Genomic DNA, 23,095 nt, shown 5'->3' with positions numbered 1-23,095 from the left:
TTTTTAAATTAAATGATACGAGTGAATGAGTTTGTGTTATATTCCTCCACGTAGGTTATCCATTTTTCTCCCTTTCTATTTTATCGATTACAGTAAAACCTTGGTTTGCGAGCATAATTAGTTCCAAAAACATGCATGCAATCCAAAATACTCATATTCAAAGCGAATTTCCTCATAAGAAATAATGGAAACTCCACAACAACCCAAAACCTTTAATACAAAATACTGTATGTACTCGTATTGCAAGATCTCGCTTGTTTAGAACAGTCACTACACTCTTGCAGTGTCAGAGAGGAGAAAAGGGGAGAGAGAGGAGAGGGGGAAAGAGAGAGGGGGAGGGAGAGAGAGGCAGAGAGAGAAGAGAGGGAAAGAGAAGAGATAGAGGGGAGAGAGGGAGAGGAAGAAAGAAAAAGAAGAACCATCGGCTCAGTTGTGATAATGTGACACGAGTATACTGTATATACTTGTTTTGCAAGACCCTGCTTATATATCAAGTTAATATTTAATAAAATGTTTTGCTTGTCTTGCAAAACACTTGCGTACCAAGTTACTGTTAAGATGTGGTATTTCATCACAAGTCTCATTTTATGCAATGGGACCCAGTTATTAATAATTGAGGTTAACAGTATTAATAGTAGCTCACATTGCTAACTTCCACCTTAATTGAAGGAAAAAAAAAAAAAAGAGTCTCTAGATTAAGCCAAGAATAGAACAATCAAGCCATTGTGATATCACTGATGAGGTTGGTCTTAGGCATTGGTGGAATAAGGCATTATGACATCACAAAACAAACTTTGGCTACCAGAGACTGAAACTCTTCCTATTAAGGGGGGAAGTTATCAATGCTGGCTACCTTTAACATGTGTTATTTTGCACAAGGAGACCCAGGGGCTCATTTTCAAAACAGAAAGATATCCAAGTGGCCCGTGGACATTTTAATCGCCAAAACATCCAAGTGCTGATTTTCAAAACAGACTTTTTAAATGTCTTGCAGGTCATTTTCCCCCCAGTATGTCTAAATCTTAAGGGGGCATGATTAGGGCGGGATTAGGACTTGGATGCATCCATTATATTCTACGGACGCGTTAGCATTTAGCGCGTGCCTTAGTAAAAGGACCCCTTAATCAAAATGAAAAACATAAGAATATATAAATACAGACTGAAGTCCCGAATTCACATCCCGTCAGTTTAAAAAAGGCCAGTCGAAAAAAAAAAAATGTGCCTTTAAATGTCTTTTAAAATTTTGGAAAGATTCTTCCTTTCTCAATTCTACCGGCAAACTATTCCGTAAAATTGGAACCCAATTAAAAGATGCACAGTTTCGACTTGAGGCAAGATGAGCCTTTAGGATATGGGGTACCACTACTCTGTTATCATTCAATGATCTTAATAACCCCCCAAGGCGCATAGAATAAAACTAACCCCCCCCCCCCTTTTACTAAACCGCGATAGTGGTTATTAGCGCAGGGAACTGCGCAGAATGCATTCCCACTAACAGCTCCCTCCATTAACAACTGCTATCACGGTTTAGTAAAAGGAGGAGTAAGTTAGAAAGATATAATGGTTGTAAGTCAAATAAGCTCTATCTGCCAACATCAAAATCTTAAATTGAATCCTAAATTCAAACAAGTCACATGATCACCAACAACCGAATTGCAGCATTTTGCCCTGCTGTTATTCCGGCATATACTAAATTGTCATAATCCACCTTAGATAGGACAAAAGCATGAATTAAAGTATGCAACAATTTCTAATCCAGAAAAATCTCAAATAGCTCTAAGCCAGTGGTCTCAAACTCGCGGCCCAACAGGTACTATTTTGAGGCCCTCGGCATATTTATCATAAATACAAAAGTAAAATAAAACAGTTTCTTCATCATATGTCTCTTTAGCTATAAATGACAATATTATTATTAAGACCTAGGGGTCCTTTTATCAAGCTGTGCTAGCGGGGTTAGCGTGTCGGACAATTCATCACGCGCTAACCCCCGCGGCCGGCTAAAAAACTAATGCCTGATCAATGCAGGCGTTAGCGGCTAGCGTAGCAGGAGGTTTAACGCGTGGTATTACGCGCGTTAAACCCCTACCGCAGCTTGATAAAAGGACCCCTTAGCCAAAAGAAAAGGGTTTTACCTCCTGCAAAATTGTCATTTCTTTAATAAGACATTTTCTGAGGCCCTCCAAGCACCTACAAATCCCAAATGTGGCCCTGTAAAGGGTTTGAGGTTGAGACCACTGCTCTAAGTTGTCTTAACAGCCCACGGACGAGACCTGTTCTTCAAAATCCAAATGACAATCAATTATAATTCCCACATACTTAAAGCTATTTACCATCTTTACCCTTAGTCCTTACTCCCCGCATACACTCCAACCCCCCCCACCCCCACCTCCCTCTCCCCCCCCTCTCCTGGTTTCCCACTCCCTCCATTTTATCTTCTAACCCAACTATGATAAACCTGTGCCTCCTTCCGCGCTACCTGCAATTCCGATAAAATTTTTGTAAATCCGGGCTCAGACCGGATCCTAATGTAACGAATGTAAACCGCCTAGAACTCTTTGGGTATGGCGGGATATAAGAACCTAATAATAATAATAATAATAATAATATAATAATGCTGCACGACATATAGTAGAAATAGTAACCCATGTGTGGCATTAGGCATTCACCTGAAATCTGCATATTTTTTTACCTAGGTAAAATTATGCATGGCTGATCCCTAGGCATACTTGGAGCAAAAACTGGGTAGTTTTTCAGACAACCAAGTTATCGATGTTGCTTCCTTCCCTATTGTTTTATGCATATTCGTCTCACTTACTATCATATATTGTATTTCTTCCCCCACTTCCCTTTTGGGTCTGTTTTTGTCTAGTAATTGGCTTATGTCATTGATGCTGTCTCCCCCGTATTTTGTGATGCATTCTGGTTTATAGATTTGTTCATCGCTTTGTATTAAGATTAAGGGCTCCTTTTACTAAGGTGCGCTAGCGTTTTTAGCGCACATAGGAATTACCGCATGCTACGCTTTTAGAACTAACGCCAGCTCAATGCTGGCGTTAAGGTCTAGCGCGGGGGGCAATGTAGCACGGTAAAGCCCTAGCGCACCTTGGTAAATGGAGCCCTAAGCGATCCATCAAATTTTAATAAAACCTAAACTTGAAACTTGAACAAGGTAAGTAGGTACCAACTTGAGTAGATGGTTTCTGAAAACCAGGGCTGTGGAGTCGGAGTTGGAGACAATTTTGGGTACCTGGAGTCGGCGTCGTGGGTGCCAGAAACTGAGGCGTCGGAGTCGAAGGATTTATCTACCGACTCCACAGCCCTGCTGAAAACTGCCCTCTCCGTGACGAATGGTATAAGTGCGCTCACGAAAGTGTACAAATTGCTGATTTCGATATTAGTGATCTTCAGTCTACAACATTCACTTCAACCAAACATAGTCGACTGAGTATTTGCAGTCCAAGTACATGCCTGAGGAAAGTTTGAGCTTCATCCAAAGCCTTATTTCTATTTTTAGAGCATCTGGAGAGACGGGAGGATTTTTCGGCGCAGACAAAGTGGTTCCTACTTTGCCTCTTTCTGGCGTATAGAGTGCCTCTGCATTGAGTCACCTTAAACATGCCACTGCATTAAGATGAGCAGGAGAGCAGGTGGCTGGGATACAGGCAAAATGAACGCTCCCAAGGCTTGACAGGCCCCTTTATGAATTCTTAAGACCATTGACCCCACCAGTAATTTCTTCTATTGTTTTTCTATTATATTCTGGAGATGACATTTCAGAAGATGATTCATTGCCACATACAAACTAGTGTGGTATGAGAAAAAAAAAAATCCTCCATACATTTCCTGCAGTTTTGTTTTTTCCAGAAAGAAAATCAAGAAAACTCTAGAATTCTTTTAAAACGTAGATCATTGCATTCAGGTTATTATAGCAACGAAGAGCTAGAATATCAAGAATAATTTTTCAAGAAAACCACCCAAATTGAGTACTTTACAAGAGCCAACAAATGTGTTACATCAGAAAATATCATATCTAGTATCTATCTATATCTATACTATGACACGCTAGCCGTTTTAGCGTGCGTTAAACGCTAATGCGTCCACAGAATATAATGGATGCGTTAGCGTTTAGCTCGCACTAAAACGGTTCGCGCACCTAAGTAAAAGGACCCCTATGTATCTATCTTAATTGAAATGAAAATCCATTAAGGCAAATTTTAAGTATTATTTTTCAACCGTAAAACCCCATTGTACAAGTGAATTTGAAATATGGATTGAACCGCTCTAAAATGGATACTTTGAACTTTAGAAAGTGCATAGGACGGCGATGCAGATCCAAATGACCGTGCCTCGTACGGTGCAGACAGAATCTGTATTACTGGCAGCTCCTTCAGGTCACGCAAACAGGGGCACAATTTACGCAAACGTCCATCAAGCATGGCGCAGTTCATAGGTTAACAGAGTTAGTCCTTTTCGATTGAATAACTTATGCTTTCATGATTCTTTAAAAACTCCCAGGCTTCAGTCGTCGCATAAAAAGCAGACGTGTAATAATTTCTTTCAAAGCTCACGGGATTATTGGATGAAAGAAACGCCACACCAGAAAGGGAATGCAATGATCATTTATGTACTGCAGCTAAGCTTTCCTTTATAATAAAAAAAATTTTTTAAAACCCCAAAACTCCTAAGATGAAATCTTAGGATCCTAGTAATATTCAAAGAAAAAACAAACAAACCCAGATATTACATGAAAACCACATGCTATTATTGTTAAACAGAAATGATAACTTAAATGCTACGATTTCAAAAAACGTATGGCATTCAATTAAAAGATTTTTTCCTGTCCTGCTTAGTAGCTCTGAAAAACATTTTTTTCTCTGCATATAAGCTCTAGAGTGGAACTCCTGCTTTAGCATTAGTTCAGCCATCAGAGAATGCTAAAAAACATGTTTCCACTGATTTCACATAAAGTTTCATTTAAAAGTCAGTTTGGTTTCTGAACTATTGCCCTCAAGAAATGCACGGCAGCAACCCCGAGTTTCCAAATCATCTGGTTTCGTAAAAATGTTCCATTAAGGATAGGAAAGGGCTTTTCTTCCGTTGATACGGTACTTCGTTTTCATGAGCAAAAGCCCCAGGGACAAAGTATTTCTGACTGCAAAAGGATTCCAAAACACAAGAAAGCTTACCTTTTATTCGATTCAGTTATCAGTTATCTAAATGATCTATATTAAGGGATTTCAAAGATTTAAGGAAACAAAGCAACAACTACAGAACAATTGTACAAATTAGCATAACTTACCGGTGCAAATATCACCATACACATTTACAAAGGAATTGATAATCCAGCTTCCCTCTCCTGAAATAAAGGAGACGTTGTCTCATGCTAACCGTGAAGACTAGGAGATGCTCGCCAGCAGAGACCACCAGCGTCCTGTCCCTCTTTTCTTATGAAGCGAATAAGGAAAGAGAGAAAAATCAATGCTGAGGGGAAAGAGAGATGTCATACCAATCAGGCAGCAGTCTCAGCCTTATTTGCAGAGGGCTGGCGAAATGGTCAAATTAATAGCTGTCTCTCCTCGGTCTAAGTGCTAGGATCTGATACTTTCCCTCCTCAGCAAAGCAGAAATCTTTCTGCTAGCAGTGTCCATGCTGTGTTATATAATGCAGTTGACGACTCAGTAATGCTACAGCAGAGTTGGAATTTTTTTTTGGGTTCAATATTCACATCTTATATAAGTCCCATTGACAATGTGTGTTTAGTAGCAGACACACACACGCTGACATGCACAACTCAATTTATGCCACAAGTACATTAAAATCTCTCTTTTTTTTGAGGGGGGGAAGGGGATAGGACCTTACAGAAAGAGCAAAAAACCACAGCGTCTAACAGATGGCAAACATTCAGATAAAACACTTTGGGGATAATTCATCAGGTACGATCACAGGAATCAGTGTGATTAACTGGACAGAAGAAAATGGTCGGAAACCCTGCAGCTATGCCACAGGTTTCCTATGTCTGTGTTGCTGTCACAGTTTTTTAGGTTTTGGGGGCTATGACTCTGAGAAATGGAGACAAGGAAAGGAAAATGTTAATTGGAGAGAGGGAAATACATCTATTCGGCAAGGGGGTCAATTTAAGCAAAATATGTGACTGAAAATTTTCTGGCACAAAGATATTTGTTTAAAAATATGCAGCTAGGATGCTCCAAGTAACTTGAGAAAAAGCCCCTTTTGGGAGTAATTCTTTAAGAGGTCACCTATGGAGCCTATAATAAAAATTTTTTTTTAAAAAAAGTCCAAAAACCAGCCTAAGTCGGTACTTCCTATCTAAAACCAGCTTAGGCCTTTTCACTGTCCCTGTACGCCCAGAGTGAAAAGGGGCATTTTTGGAGGAGTGGATAAGATAGAAACATAGAAAGATGACGGCAGAAAAGGGCTTTAGCCCATCAAGTCTGCCCACTCCATTAACCCTCCCCCAAACTACCCCCAAGGGGTCACTCATAGGTGGCATCACCTCTACACTGCCCTCGTAGAGATCCGATGGCAGTGGGCGGGAGGTGGACAGCCATAACTGAACAACTTTTGACAGGTTGCCAGACGGAACTTTTAGGTTTTGACTTAGACAAAGTCAAAACAGGCACAAGTTCTGGATTGGGCCGCTCAGCTGATTGAGGCTGCTGCGATCAGCTCAGCGGCCCAAGCCACCCAACCCCCTGCACCCGTAACGATCGCGGCAGGAGAGATGTCCAATCTCTTCTGCTGCCACCTTCTGAAGCGGCACAATCTTCGCCGGCAGGAGAGATGCCCTGTCCTTCCTGCTGGCACCTCTCCCGAAGCGCTGCATCCTTGCCGTACTGCTCAGCCCACCTGGCGGAACCCCCTTCACCCCCATCTGGACCCCTGCTAACCTCACCCGAAGCCCCCCTAGCCCCCCTCCCGGGGCCCCCCTCTTTCTCCTGATGGCCAGACGGAAGACGGCTCTACAACATGCAAGGGAAAAGAAGAACTTGGAGCTGCCATTGTGACAGAAGACTGCAAAAAAAAAAAAAAAAATGTGTTCAAGATGCTGTACATATCCCTAGTACTTAAGGGCATGGAGAGGTGACAGAACTCAGATGAAGGCAAATAACAGACATGGTTGGCTGCCGACGTTTTACTTATTCAGGCTCTTGCTTTGGTTTTGGGTTTTTTTTAACATTCTTTATTGCATTTTTAATCCAATACCAAAACAAACGACAAGATTCCAACACATTATGCATCCCCCCCCCCCCCTCCGCAGAGTCATCACACCTCTTAAAAGGCTAGGTAGCAGAAAGTCATTTAATCTGTCCCCTCTGGGAGGCCCTGCCTGCTCTCCACATTACAAAGCAGCCCCAAGTTGTATGACAGGCAGGCAAAGTATTCCTTCGAATAGAGGTAAGTTTGCACATTAATTGGATATAGCCCGAGCGTCTCAGGAGGCTACCGAGGTCTGGTATCTTAGCGGAGCTCCAGCAACGGGCGTGTGCTATCCATGCTACTGTAAACACAAATATTAACAAGCAACGTTCATAAGCAGAATAGCCAGGAGGAGCAATAAGTAAACAATATTCTAATAGCACAGAGAAACGTTGACCAGTCATGCTCCCCAGCAGCTGGTCAACTGCCAGCAGTGACGCACCAGAGGGCAATCCCACCGAATATGGCGGAAATCCCCCAACAGAGGTCCTCCGGAAGTCTATATATGCGAGATAGTTTACATGACCATCGATTGTAAAGTTTAAATCCATTTTCTATTAAATTAATTGAAACAGGAAGAACAAACAAATTCTTATACATCTGTGGCCAAATATCATCCTGCCTTGCCAACCCAAGTCTCCCTCCCACTATTCCCTATAAGGGTCCCGGGGAACCTCTCTTCCCAATAGAGCCAAATATAGCAGGGACCCCCCCCTTCCCCCTTGTTTTCAGGTAATCTGATAGCTGCACTGGGCAGCTCCTAAATGCTAACGGGTCCCATAGAGAATTAGACAAGTGGAGACTTTCATAGGTGTAGCAGGGTCCATTAAATCAACTTCCATATAAACTCGATTACTGTAATGCCTTACATTTGCAAACTACTGTCACCACAAAATTACCCTCCTTTTTTTACAAAGCCACATTGGAAGTGGACTGCAGAGAAGGGGCCTCGGGCCCATATGCCAATCCCAACTAGTACGCTTCTGATGAAAAGTGTGGGCCCACTAAAACCCAGCAAAAACCCACTGTACTGCCACATAGGTGACACCTGAAGGCATAAGGGCTATGTGGGAGGTAGACAGGTGGGTACAGTAGATTTGGGGGGAGTTTTGGAAGGCTTACCATATAATGTATGGGGGTTATGGCGAGATGTGTACCTGGCACCCTTAATGTGAAGTTCAAAGCAGTGCCCCCCTAGGGTACTCCACTGCTCTGCTGGCATGTCTGTGTGGTCATTAAAAATGCTGGCCCCTCCTACATGCAAATGACTTGATGTGGGTGGGGTGTTTTTTGTGTGGTTTTTTTTTTATAATGGCAGAAAAAATTAGATGTCTAGCTGGACCATTTTCGGAAAGAAAAAAAAAAATTTAGACGTCTTGCAGGTTTGAAAATGGCCATTTCTTCTGTCCGATATTTGAATGTCTTGCGGGAAACATCCAAAGTCGGACTTAGACATCCTATTAAAAATGGCCCTCTTTGTCTTCAAGGCTTTACAAAAACCTACATAGCTACTAATACTATCGATTTCTATTGGCAAAGAGTTCCACATAAAAGGTCAAGCGAAAAGCTTGTTTTCTGGTCAAAGTCAATTCAACTGAAGTTCACTGAGAAGGTTGACGAATGTTGAGCTGAACGTAATGAGAGGTGGGACGCTTTATGAAGTGTCACATCTGAAAGATATTTAGAAGAACTCATTTGAAAAGCCATATACACAAGGCACAGTATTTTAAAGTACTGTCCAAACTCTGCACCATGCGAGCCCACAAGCAAAGAACATGCCATTATGTCATGGCGTGTTCTTCTACACTGAGCCACATTTTACAAGAGCTTATCAATCACCCAGAACAGTGGATGTTGCAGGGTAGAAGTTTTTAAAATAAAAGGTGGGGTTACAGAAATGGCTAAACAATTACCTCCATAGCAATTTATATTGCCAATAGGTATGTGCATAACCGCTTGTAATTTCGAGAAAAAAACCTCACTTATGTGGTCAGCGTCGGCTGCCAACTGCATAAGTGCTTTTGAATCTTGGAAACATTTTATCCTTTTCTTAAACCAGGTCTGGAGAAAAGAATCAATATCTAGCCACCCTGCTTAAAATGCAGACAGAAGCAACTCCGAGCCTGCCTTATGATTAAAATATGGCTATAGGATGATCTGTAACTAATTGTCAGTCAGAGAGGTGCTTTTTATCTGCCCGAGTCAGTTTGATTGATAAGAAATGCTTAAAGTAAAACCTTTCTTCAGAATTGCAAGACTTCAGCGCAAAAGTCGCTCTGCTTGGTGTTGCCTGAAAGTTATAATTCATGAGGCTACTCGAAATCACGAGGTTTCAGGGGCATCTCAGACCACCACAACCAAGCTTCTGAGATATGCTCTGAAAAAGGATCAGGTAGTCAACCAATGGAGATGACGAGAAAGGTTACCATCATCACTTCACTATCTGTCTCTGTATACAGTTCAAACATGTAAGTCACTCTCATCCGTACCCTTCTCCACTGCCAACTCCAGACTCTGGTCCATCATTGTTCATTGGAAGCTTCTATACAGCTACTAATGACTGGGGGAGTCAATTTTGAGCAGTTTGCATGAGCTTCAGTAATGGTGTTACAATATATGTGAACCTTATCTTTTTAAACCATCTATATACATATACTATAATTATTGTTTCTGTATTGCCATATACTCGTCTTTCTTTGTATTATTTGTGAGTTCACACTTTTGTGTCCCAAGTGGGGGGGGTACCCTGCTGTTTCTTCCATATTGCTATTTCTCCTAAATGCTTCTTTATTTGTTAAAGTGTTCTGTGAAGAGTATCGTCTTTAATCCTTTCTTGAATTTTTTGGTGTCCTTTCCTTGTTTTAATTCACTTGGAAGGGAGTTCTACCACATTAGGACTATCGCTGAAAACATTCTGCTCCTGACACTTTTGTATTTGATGTCTCTGAAGGAGGGCATTTCCAGTAGGTATTTTTGGCTCGAGCACAGGGCGCGTGTTGGTGTTTGGTTGTCTACTCTAGCTGCTAGGTATTGGGGTTCTGACCAATGAATGATTTTGTGTGTCAGCTGCATGTTCTTGAATTTCACCCTGCTTTCAATCAGGAGCCTGTGTCACTCGTTCGCTTTGCTTTTCCCACCAGAAATCTAGCTGCTGCGTTTTGAACTTTTTGGATCTGTCTGATCACGTACTTTGGAAAGCCCAACAGGACTTCATTGCAGTAGTTGAAGATTGAGAGTGCCAATGATATACTACGTTTGACACTGCTCGATGGGTTAAGTGGGATTTTAGTCATCTGACCCAGTAGAGTTTGCCATAAGCGTTTTTCACGATGCGTTGGATGTGTATTGTCATGTCCAGGTTTGGGACTAGCCATACTCCTAGGTTTCTCACTCCCTCTGTGGATGATTTAGAGTTAGTTGGTATTTTGGGCTGTTCCTCTCCCCCCTTCCATTTGTTAATTAGAAGAAGTTTAGTTTTTTTTTCCCCTGTTTATTTGGAACCAACCGAAAATTTTCTCTAGGCCTGTCTTAATCTTCTGCTTGGTCTTCACAGCCCTATTCTTCTCCAGCCTTTTTGACGCTGTTTTTAACTGTTGACTCCTTATTAATCTTTTCAATGTCCATGCTTTAATCATTCCCATCATAAATTAAATACCCTAATCCCTTATTTATCATATTTCAAGTCAAGCTTCAAATTTTATTAAAATTTGATATAAACGCTTATCGGTTTTCTAAGCGCTATACAATTTTAAAACATGTGGGGGAATAACAATCATAAACAAATACAAACAGAAGTACGTTATACTTACTTTACCACTGGGATAGAGGTGTCAAGAACTACAATCAAATATAGTAGAGAAGAACATGTAAGGAAAAAGAAATTGGGAAGGGTATTGGTTGAAACCAGAAGTATGGGACTAGAATAAAAGGTAGTTCTAAGTATAAAGAGAGAAGTTTCTTACAGCGTTTATGCTCAATTTCTTACATTTCAAATGCGTCTTTAAATAGAAAGCTGTTTTTAAGATCCTTTAAATCTCTCCAAAACTTGATCCTTCCTTAGATAAGTTGTCAAAGTGTTCCAGATTTGTGGAGCTGTAACTGGAAAAAAAAATACTATTACGTCATGTATTGATCGCTTTCAAAGATGGGACGGATAAAAGATGTTGTTCATTTGATCAAAGTATTCTGGATGAGGAGTAAGGAATGAGAAATTTATTTAGAAATGCGGGTGCTTTCGATAATCGAATTTTGAAGATTATTAGCGCTATTTTGGGAGCCAATGAGCATTCTTAAGAAGAGGTGTAACATCGTACTTTTTTGTGTTTGTAATGATTTTAACAGCCATAATTTGAATAATTTGAAGCCTTTGTATTTCTTTTGTCAGATGCCCTTATACAGTAATCTAGTTTGGAGATTACTAGGGAATGGATCAGGACATTTAGTGAGTCTGGCTCTAAGAACTTTGCTAATGAACTAATCATCCTGAGCTTGTAGAAGCAGATTTAACAACTGAACTGATCTGATCATGGAAGCACCATGTGTACCTGTCTTGAATAGATTGTAAGCTCTATTGAGAAGGGTCTGTCTCTTACATGTTCACATAAAGCATTGTGTATGTTTGGTAGCACTACAGATATGATAATTATTAGTACTAGTAGTAGTTGTAAAAACTTGCTCATTGTATCTGCACATACACAACGGTAAATTCTGAAAAGTTTAGTCAGGGCCTTGTGAGTAAAATAACGAGGTACATGAGTCACCTATGTGCACTACATGAATTTCCAGCTGCCTGACAGTATGGATGTAAGTTCACAACACATAGAAAAAAAGGAGGCATTCCAAGGGTGATGGATACCTGGAATGCGCTTCCAGAGGACGTAATAGGGCAGAGTACGGTACTGGGGTTTAAGAAAGGATTGGACAATTTCCTGTTGGAAAAGGGGATAGAGGGGTATAGATAGAGGATTACTGCACAGGTCCTGGACCTGTTGGGCTGCCGCGTGAGCGGACTGCTGGGCGCGATGGACCTCGGGTCTGACCCGGCAGAGGCATTGCTTATGTTCTTATGTACATAATTACATTTTCAAAAACTATGCACATATCTGATAAACTGATGGGATAGGCACTTGGAATTTCTTGGAGAGAGGAAGAGATAATGGATCGCAGGGAAACAGTGATCATAACATGATCGAATTTGAGCTGATACAGGGAGTAACATCGCATAAGAAATCTACTGTAGGGGCGTTTAATTTTCGAAAGGGCGACTATGATTAAATGAGGAAAATGGTTAAAAAGAAGCTAAAAGGACCTCTGAGGGAATCTGTGGGATAGTTAAGCTCTAGAACGCGTTGCCAGAGGATGTGGTATGAGTGGATAGCGTAGCTGGTTTTAAGAAAGGTTTGGACAAGTTCCTGGAGGAAAAGTCCATAGTCTGTTATTGAGAAAGACATGGGGGAAGCCACTGCTTGCCCTGGATCGGTAGCATGGAATATTGCTACTCCTTGGGTTTTGGCCAGGTACTAGTGACCTGGATTGGCCACCGTGAGAAGGGGCTACTGGGCTTGATGGACCATTGGTCTGACCCAGTAAGACTATTCATATGCTCTTATGATAATTATAAACCCCATTTTATAATACATAAAATTATGCGCATATGCTGTATTTAGCATTGTAATAACCCAATATTGAAAAACCGTTTATATAGAAACATAGAAACATGATGGCAGATAAAGGCCAAATGGCCCATCTAGTTTGCCCACCCGCAGTAACCATTATCTCTTTCTCTCTCCGAGAGATCCCAGGCCCTTTTGAATTCAGACATAGAAACATGATGGCAGATATGAGTCCTTTATCACTACAGACTCAGCCAATAGCAATGGAACAATTAAGATAATACAAGAAATCGATGCCAAACCAAGAATTCAACATCTGTTCCACCACACAGCACTACCGTAAATAAAATCTTTTTTTTTTTCTCTGTTGAAAAACTGAACATATTCTTGGTTTGGATTTGGTTCAGAAACCAACGAGGATGGTATCAATGTTTCTGGTTCCTCATATGCTTTTGTGTCTGCAGCTGCACACATAGGACATACAAAAATAACTAGATTTGTTATTTTGAAACAAAACGGGAAGTTACTGTAATAGAACACCACAAGTTTAAAATGGCATGTCCTTTGAGGTCGATTTAAAAATATGATAATTTGGATAATTTGAGTTATACTGCATTAGTGACATGGGATGAAATCAAATTCAATCAAATATTGCATAGAAAATGACGGACTCACAGAGACTTGAAGAAAGCCTGGGATAAGCTTGTGGGATCTCTTAGAGCAGGGGTCCCCAAAGTCCCTCCTTGAGGGCCGAATCCAGTCTGGTTTTCAGGATTTCCCCAATGAATATGCATGAGATCCATGTGCATGCACTGCTTTCAATGCATATTCATTGGGGAAATCCTGAAAACCTGACTGGATTCAGCCCTCAAGGAGGGACTTTGGGGACCCCTGTCTTAGAGAGAGGAAGAGAAAATGGTTACTGCGGATAGGCAGAATAGATGGGCCATTTGGCTTTTATCTGCCATCATGTTTCTCTGTTTCTATAACCATAAAGCTCTATGACATCACAATGCAAGTGTTAAAAGCCTTAGCCAATAGAGAGAGGAGAAGACAGTGGATGCTGCGGATGGGCAGACTGGATGGGCGCTATCTCTATTAAGTAAACTGGGGGGGGCTCCCCAACAAAAACCCCCGTCAGATCCCCTAAAACTGTAATTTTCTTCGGCGCGCACCTCCGTCTTGCGCTCAGTTCTCTATGAACCGTTGTATCCTTATGTACACAGATGCTAACAATGACAGAATCTTGCGGACGTGACGTACATGTCATCTATTCTAGTGTATATAGTAGGGTTCATAGACAACCCCGCGAAAGAAAATTACAGTTTTTAGGGGATCCGACGAGGGGTTTTGTTGGGGAGCCCCCCCAGTTTACTTAATAGAGATAGCGCCGGCATTATGGGGGTTTGGGGGGTTGTAACCGTCCACATTTTACTGTAAACTTAACTTTTTCCCTAAAAACAGGGAAAAAGTAAAGTTTTCAGTAAAATGTGGGGGGTTACAACCCCCCAAACCCCCCACAACGCGGTGCGATCTCTATTAAGTAAAGTGGGGGGGTTCCCCCCCACGGTCCCCGGTTGGAGCCCTAAAAACAGTAATTTTCGGCGGCGCGCACCCCCGCGCTGCGCTCAATTGTCTGGGCGCGCCTTTGTCCCGGCGCGCTTTTGATCTGACACCATATAGTAGAGAATGACACGGGGAAAAAAATCTGTCGTTGTCACTGCCGTCACAGGACCACCGTCCCCTTCACTGCCCCATCCCCGTTGTCCCTGCCGTCCCCTTCACCGCCCCATCCCTGTAGCATCCACCCTTCCCTCTCGCCACCTCACTGCCCTTTTGCACCTCTCGCGCGGTCTGTGCATCTCCCTCCCTCCCCCTTACCTTCGCGGCACGTTTTAAGGTTTGAGTAGCTTGTTGAAAGCCACCGGAGTGTTCGTGCAGTCGCATGTGTGTATGGGCAGAAGCTTCTCCTCTGAAGCAACTGGAAGTTGTGCCAGAGGAGAAGCTTCTGCCCACACACGCATGCAACTGCACGTACGCTCCGGTGGCTTTCAACAAGTCTGAGACCTTAAGACGTGCCGCGAAGGTGAGGGAGATTTGGGTAGGTAGAAGGAGGGAGGGGGCTGCGCGCATTCCCTCCCTTAATTGCGGGGACAAGGCCATTTATCGCTCCACAGGGCGGTGGATGGCCTTGTCCCCGTACCTGCAGTGAACACCTTTCCCCCCTCCGTTTTGGCGGGTTACCCGCGGCTATTCGCAGCTAGCAGCAGGTAACATCCACCGTGTCATTCTCTAGTGTATAATTATGAAGGGAATTTTTAAAATTAAAGTAAAATTCTGGTGTTTTATTCCCCCCCTTCCCTTTAATTAATTTGTTTTTAATGATATAATTATTAACTCCCCCCCCCTTTTACCCTCAAACTCATGTTTGTATTTAATTTGTCCATTTAATGTTCACATTTCCCCCCTCCTACTTGAAACTTGGAATCTCTCTTGGCACACCTGGAATCTCTTTAGAGCACACCACTGTGCCCTGGAACAGTTTGAGACATACTAATTTAAATAGTCCATGTTTATCCAGCACTGCTATCCACAGAAGAATTGATCCTGAATAGATCTGTACGAGACACACGCACACGCTCTTGGTTTTTGTGAAACTGAGCATGTGCAAGGGAGGCCCATCCTTTGTGCATCCTGACACATCCACGGGAAGGAGGGGCTCCCTTGCATATGCTCAGTTTCACAAAAACCAAGCATGCGTGGAGGAAGGGGCAGCTGGCATGACCCAGGGAAAGCATCACCAACCCGCTTTGAAAGAAGGAGGTCTTCTACTGGAGAGGCTTAGAGATCCCAATCAGCTTAGATATGTGGGGTCGCAGGCAGGGCAAAATGTTGTGCCCCTTCCACTTATGGGATCAAGCCTCTCCCCCTAAAAAAAATACAAGGTCTTGTTATGCACCTGACCCACATAGGTGATTTGACATGGCAGGAATATTGACCCCAAAATATATAACTTGTATAACTATAGATGTTCCCTAAGGAGCAATGACCATCAAAATTGGTATATCAGCTATCCATTCTGACTATCAGCGAGTCATCTTCATCTGAAAGGCACAAGCTGATTGGTTGCAGCACAAAAATTCATTTGGTCTATCTAATAGGTATTTTTGTAATATCCCCCGGGTCTTAACAGAAGGTTTCACTACACAAATAGAATCTATCATAAGGCTCGTATAGTTCCATAGCTGTTCCAGCTTATATGAGTCTTTATTTTGGATGTCAACAACACTCTGTTCTAAGACATTTCCATTTATTCAAAGTGATTTGTTCTTATTAGACGTCAAGACACAATTAATGCTCTGTTCAGAATACCAGAGCCTTATTGACTCTGAGTTTTTGTATTACTTCTGATATTTGGATGCAAGATAACAAGTTCCCATTTCAGCCAGGCTCATCTCACAATGCCACAGAGCACTTGGAAAAAAGGGGACTGAAATTTTTCATTTTCCTCTTTTCTGTTTTTCCCAAAATAACACAACATGCAGAAAAACATTCAGAATTAGAGGATTAAAAACACTGTGGAATAAGAATTAGATGCAGTTCCATTGTAATTTTCTCTTGCGTGTTTAACAGTATAAGGTAATTACTGTCAACTGTATTTTAAGTTTTGAGCTATCTGGCCAATAGAAAGGTGTTATTAAGCCACTGCGTAATTGCTCTCTTCAAATTGCTTCCCACATAGGAATCATTTTTTTTCTTTCTCAGAGTGAAACTTGCAATATTGACTTCATAACAGAGTCTGTCAATCAAGATGTCTGAGTTGCTATCTGGAATCCTTCCGATTCCCCACCTAGCACAAGATTCTGTTCTCTCTTACCATGCCCAACGATCAATGTGGTTTATTCTTTCTTTGCAAAGGAATGCAGAAATATTGCTCTTCACAAAGCAAGAATCCTGCATGAGTGTTGGATTAGAGAATGACACGGGGACAAATTTTTTCCCGTCCCCACGATAGCTCATTTTTCCGCCTCGTCCAGTTCTTTTCCTTTCTCTGTCCCATTCCTGCATGCTCTGTCCTCATCTACATAAGCCTCAACCACTTTAAAATCTTAAGTGTTTGAGGCTTGTGCGGTTAAGTTAGAGCTAAGTCTAAGGCCTGATTGGCCCAGGCGCCTTAGAGCCTGGGCCAATCAGACCTTAGATTAAGTGGGGATGGGCGGACCTGCTATGCCTAAGGCCTAATTGGTCCAGGCTTCTAGAGCCTGGGCCAATCAGGCCTTAGGCTTCGGAATGATGGGCCGGGCCCGCCTCATTTTGACGAGACGGGCTTGCCGGCTGGACGGGCAAGTCCCGTCTGGCCAACAAGGAAAGGTTAGTTTGGTTGAGGGGAGGTTTGAGGGCTGTTAGCGCGGGGGGGGGGGGGGAGGGGGTGCGTCTTCCGGCAGGAGGGATTGGGCACCCTCCTGCCAGCGATCGGTAGTGTCGGGGGGGGGGGGGGGTGCGGTCGGTATACTTATAGCAGCAGAGAGATCCCTTGCCGCAATAAGTATAGCGGCCACGTCTACTTACAATGTAGACTAGCATTTTGTTGGCCTACATTTTAAGCGTCTCTTCCTCTACTAGGGAGACGCATAGGGCTGCCTAGGTTCGCCTAAGGCCCTTAGGCGAGCTTAGGTGTCTTGCGGGCCTCGCCTTCAATATAAAAAGCCTGCCTGGGGAGCATTTGTTTAAAAAAACGTGCATCCCGATTGGCTGATTAGACAGCTGTAGGACGCCTACAACTGCCTAAAATTGGGACGCCCTATGTAGAATCAGGGCCTCAGTGTCTTCTGAATGATTGGTATGACAATGAGTTAAGGAGTAAGTCACTTAGGCCACGGATCTTACCCAATCTGTGGGCGATCAGAGGCACACCCCTCACTGGAGAGCGATCCTGATGCATGCATCTACTTTGCCTGTAGATGGTCTGTGCATGCGTTTACGGTCCATTTTTGTTTCTGTTTTACTTTATTTTTTTTTTAATTTGCCCCGACTTTACTGCTCTCTGCCGCCCTTCCCTGCAGTGCGAGCCTGTGGTTATAACCTGTGGGTTTAAAGCGGGTTAAAACCACGGGATTGCATTGCAGGGAAGGGCAGCAAGCAGGAGCAGAGAGCTTTTTTCGGCAGGAGAATTGCGGCAGAGAGTTAAATGGAGCTGGGCTGGTGGACGTTGGCTGAGATTTCAGGGCAGTGTGGAGCGGGAGAGTCGGCAGGGATGTTGTCGACTGGTTCTCAGCAGTTGCTTGTTTTAGGATCGACCAACGCAGTCGGTGTTCCTCATTTTTTTTTAGTGAATCTCTGCTTGCCTACATTTGCATGCTGTTCCCCCTCATTTGCATACACGGATCGGATCGGGTGCGGGAGGAAGGTTAGTGAATCGGGTCTCCCCATGTCTTCCTTCCCTGATCTCTGAGACAGAAGGCGTGCTTACCCCCATTCCCCTCCTTCATCAATGAGTTCTGCTGGTTAAATCGAAGACTGCTCATCCAACCCCCCCCCCCAAAAAAAAAAAAAAAAACCCAACAAAACAACATAAAACATAGCTGAAAATGGTATTCTTGGGTACCCTTTTGCCCCTCATATAAGAACATAAGAATAGCCTTACTGGGTCAGACCAATGGTCCATCAAGCCCAGTAGCCCGTTCTCACGGTAGTCAATCCAGGTCACTAGTACCATACCTGGCCAAAACCCAAGGAGTAGCAATATTCCATGCTACCAATCCAGGGCAAGCAGTGGCTTCCCCCGTCTCTTTCTCAATAATGGACTATGGGCTTTTCCTCCAGGAACTTGTCCAAATCTTTCTTAAACCTCAACCTCTGGCAACTCATTCCAGAGCTGAAATATTATCTGAGTGTAAAACTATTTCCTCCTATTGGTTTTAAAAGTATTTCCCTGTAAATTCATCAAGGGTCCCCTAGTCTTTGTAATTTTTGACAGAGTGAATCATCGATCCACTTTTACCTATTCTACTCCACCCAGGATTTTGTAGACTTCAATCATATCTCCCCTCCGCCATCTCTTTTCCAAGCTGAAGAGCCCTAACCGTTGTAGTATTTCCTCATACGAGAGAGGTTCCATCCCCTTTTACCATCTTGGTCTCTTTTCTTTGAACCTTTTCTAGCGCCACTATATCTTTCTTGAGATATAATCCCTGATAACTGAAAAACCTCCCAGAATATACCTGCTAGTGACTTTCTGTACTAGAAATCCTTACTTTATGAGGATTAGAAAATAATGTTATCATCTTGAAACATTTTCTTCCTCTATCAGTACAGGTAGACCCTAGCACTACCAATGGAGGAGGGGGAACGGAACAGCAGATTTACAGCCTTCCAAGGTGGAAAAATTAGCACATTTCGCCAAGACTTCTTTTTTCTCCTCTTGGACTTTGCAGAGTGGATAATTTACTAGCCTTTAAACACTGGAGCCCATATTTGCTTTAATTTACAAGCTAAATGGCTTTCATTGTCTCGGGCTAGCTGCTAGTGGACATTTATTCTCATTATTAATCGGCTACATACAATCTGGCATTCTCCTTACTCTGAGCAGAAAATGATGCCAAATTATGCATTAAGATAGCATTAAGTTAGCTCCAAATTGTAATGTAATGGGAAATATCCACTTGTAATTGCAAATGTCTTAAAGTGCCACAGTCAGCATATAGAGTTCACACAAAAATAATTCATTCAGACTCTTTTACATAGCATTTCCTGATGCTGTAGACCAAAATCATTTGTGTATCGCTCTGCAATGTTCATCACTTGTGCAACATGCATGGTTAGAGTTACCTTATAGTTCCGGAAAAAAGGAGGATGGATTGAGACATCTGGGGGCTGATTCTATAAATGGGCGTCCTGATTGTAGATGGCAGTAGGTGTCCTAGTGTTGTCTGGCAGCCAATTGGCACCTAAGTAAAAAAAAACCCAAACAAACAAACCCAAGGTAGGTCGCTTACATTGTAGGCGTTTGTCGCGGGTAGGGACACTTAAGCTCATCCAAAGCTGGGCGTGGTTTTGCTTGGATGTGGCCTTGGGCAAGCTTAAGTGGTCCTTGGCATCTCCCTAGTGCCACGACAGAATCCTGAAATGTAGGAGGGAAGGTTGGCAGCAGGAGGGAGTAGGCATCCCTTCTGTCAGGCTACTTTGGGGGGGGAGGGGTGCCTGGGGATTTGGGAGGGTCAGTGGCAGGAGGGAGTGGGCATGCCTCCTGCCGATTTTGGGGTACTTGTTGTGGGGGTCCTTTGCCGCAGCTGGCTCAGCTAATCTCAGCAGGAATATTTCCTTCCACCCCACCCGATCAGCTGAGCCAGCAGGCCTCCCCGAAGTTGCGGTTTCAGGGAGGCCTGCCTGCTCAGATGATCGGGGATTCCCTTGCCGCGATCAGCTGATAGCAAGGGATCCCTCGATCAGTCAGGTGCGATTCTGTAACTGGTGCTGGTGACATTGGCACCGGTTAAAGAATCGAGGCGTAAGGTGTCTGTTTTTATTTTTTTTTAAGACAGACAATTGTGTATAGGACACCGGTGTGTGATTCTCAGCCACTTCTTAGGCAGCCACTGAGACCGGCGTCCTATACAAAATGAGCCTCCTGGGTTTTACTTCCACTTAAAGTAATGAAAGTAAAACCCAAATGTCTCAATCTGTCCTCCTTTTTTGGAACTACCAAATAAAAGTGTTACAGTCGTATGTAGCTAAAAGATCAAAAAATGAAACGTACTGTATGTTGATTTAACAGAAGAACCTCATTCACACCCATTCAGAAATCCACAGACGAAAAAGTTCAAATAATAATAGTGAATATGAAAAACAGAGAAAAACGGGCCTCATCCACGATTGGCCGGGACTACACACTACCCTAAGCCTCTCGTTTCATCGTTTCTTATAATCAATCTTTCATTTCATTTCATTTTATCTATTATTTAAATTACTTTCACAAATTCTTCTTCTTCGTCTGTTGAATATATATATCACTTTCATGTAAATAAGAGGTAAATTCTGTGTAAAACAAAATTATAGTGGCTACAACTAGTGGTGAAACATTAGTTCAAATTCAAAGCACGTGAAACCTGTGTAGGATGTAGCAAAACTTATCTCTAGGAACGTTTCTCTTCATTCAGGTAAACTTAAAGGCATCAGATGAGAAGCTTACCTGAATGAAGAGAAACGTTCCTAGAGATAAGTTTTGCTACATCCTACACAGGTTTCACGTGCTTTGAATTTGAACTAATGTTTCACCACTAGTTGTAGCCACTACAATTTTGTTTTACATAGAATTTACCTCTTATTTTCATGAAAGTGATATATATTCAACAGAAGAAGAAGAATTTGTGAAAGTAATTTAAATAATAGATAAAATGAAATGAAATGAAAGATTGATTATAAGAAAATATATTTATGTACGGAGTTTTTTTTCAGACCAGTGATGAAACGAGAGGCTTAGGGTAGTGTGTAGTCCCGTCCAATCGTGGATGAGGCCCGATTATTTGAACTTTTTCGCCTGTGGATTTCTGATTGTTTGTGAATGAGGTTCTTCAGTTAAATCAACATACAGTGCGTTTCTTTTTTTGATCTTTTTAGCTCCTTTTTCTGGAGTCATATGGTATCCCTATGCATTGTTTGCATAAACAACAATGAAGGTGACCCTTGGTGCTCAGTCCCTTTATTGTATAATAAGACTTGACATGATCATGTTTTGGCCGAAAGAGCCTGCCCCAGAAGTTTGAATGGTGACAGTGGAGTAGTTAAGAGAAAGTACAAGCGCCCCACCATATTGGGAGGGGGTGGGGGAGGGGGCCAGCGGCAACAAAAGGGCCGAGGCCGTTGTCCGGGAAGGGAAAAGGGGGGTGGAGCTGGGGATGGGAAAGCATGGGCAGAGGGAAACTGGTGCAGGGGCCAATGCAACACCTGATAAAAGGGTGTCACATGGTCATTTTTTTTCATCCAAAGATCAACCTGACCGCTAAATAAGCAACGTTGCAGTAATCAAGTTGACTCAGTATAAGAGATTGCACCAAAACTCTAACTGATGAAACATCAAAATATGCCTTAATGGTTCGGAGCTTCCAAAGAGTAAAAAAAACAACCTTTTTTAACTAAAGAATCCACTTGGTCCTTCAATGTTAATCCCTGGTCCAATATTACACCCAAAATTTTAACAGTAGGTTGAACAGGATAATTAAATTTATTAATGCATAATGATATGTTGGTGTCAAACAATTAACAGGGTTTCTCACTATGAAACGCCTTGAAGGGGATGTAGTAACACCAAGTTAAAGTAATTAGAATTACTCCTGTAACCACAGTCAGATAATTGGGTTTCTTTTGATAAATTGGATGCGATTCCATTGGCACGATTCTTGGATCAATAATTTGGGACTAAAGTGTTGATTAAGAAAAGAATTTCTTCATTTTTTTTCTTCTTTAGTATATTATAATGATAATGCCCTTTTCAATATTCTGTACAAGAAGTTGTTTCTTGGTCATTTTGTTTTTAAACGCAAATACAGAAATATGAACGCGAGAATCAAATTTGAGGCTGCCCTGACCATTTCGGGTCCTTGTCATTACCAGGAGTTCTGAATTTAAAAGGCCAAAACCAAAATCTTGCTCACGTGGACTTTACATAAGCTTCTGATCTCTATTATGTTTAGGGTTTGTTTTTTTTTTTTGTTATTGTTTCTCTTCCTCGTTAAGAAAATCTGTTTGGTCGCAGTCCTTTCCTCACTGTAATTTCCTCGGTGACAGGCCGCTCTCCTCTCCTCTTTAACACGATTAAAATGTCATTCACATCACATTTTCGATGTGCATCTCGCCATTCCCAATAGCTATTCAAACGGCATAATCACCATAATTACTGTTGACATCTAATTAACATTCAACTTCCTTCCTCCAGCAACTCCAGCTGAACAAACCATGTGTTTCGGGATAAAACTAATACTTTGGGCGCATCATTTTTTTATCCAACATTAAGCTGTCCACCTGAGTACATTCTGGGATAATTCTAGGTTTGGCACAAATATGAAGCCAGGCATATTGAAATGTACGGTTCAGCTCTTCAACATTTGTATTAATTTGCAAACTGAAGCTGCATAATCTCTTTAGCTATTTCTATAGCACTCTTACCCAGGCTGTAACATCGCTGACAGCTCAATGAGTTAGTGAGAAAAAAACCAACAGCTATTCTAAATTATAGAAAGTTGAAAAAAATAACGAGGAGCAGTCACGTA

General features: G+C 42.2%; 1 protein-coding gene across 4 annotated transcripts in view; it reads right to left on the bottom strand.

The window, feature by feature from the left end:
• Positions 1-23,095, bottom strand: part of SYNPR (synaptoporin) — a 425,318-nt gene that overhangs the window by 67,565 nt on the left and 334,658 nt on the right. Inside the window, exon 1 of one of the 4 annotated variants that reach the window (XM_033925909.1) lies at positions 5,300-5,332. The exons of the other annotated variants lie outside the window; for them this stretch is intronic. Within the exon in view, the coding sequence (XP_033781800.1) occupies positions 5,300-5,323 (24 nt within the window). The 5' untranslated portion in view covers positions 5,324-5,332. Of the gene's footprint in view, positions 1-5,299; positions 5,333-23,095 lie in introns of those variants that run through there. 4 annotated transcript variants of the gene reach the window in all.

Source organism: Geotrypetes seraphini, chromosome 17 (genome assembly GCF_902459505.1).
Source record: "Geotrypetes seraphini chromosome 17, aGeoSer1.1, whole genome shotgun sequence".
Classification (NCBI taxonomy): domain Eukaryota; kingdom Metazoa; phylum Chordata; class Amphibia; order Gymnophiona; family Dermophiidae; genus Geotrypetes; species Geotrypetes seraphini.
This window is presented reverse-complemented; position numbering and strand designations above follow the sequence as displayed.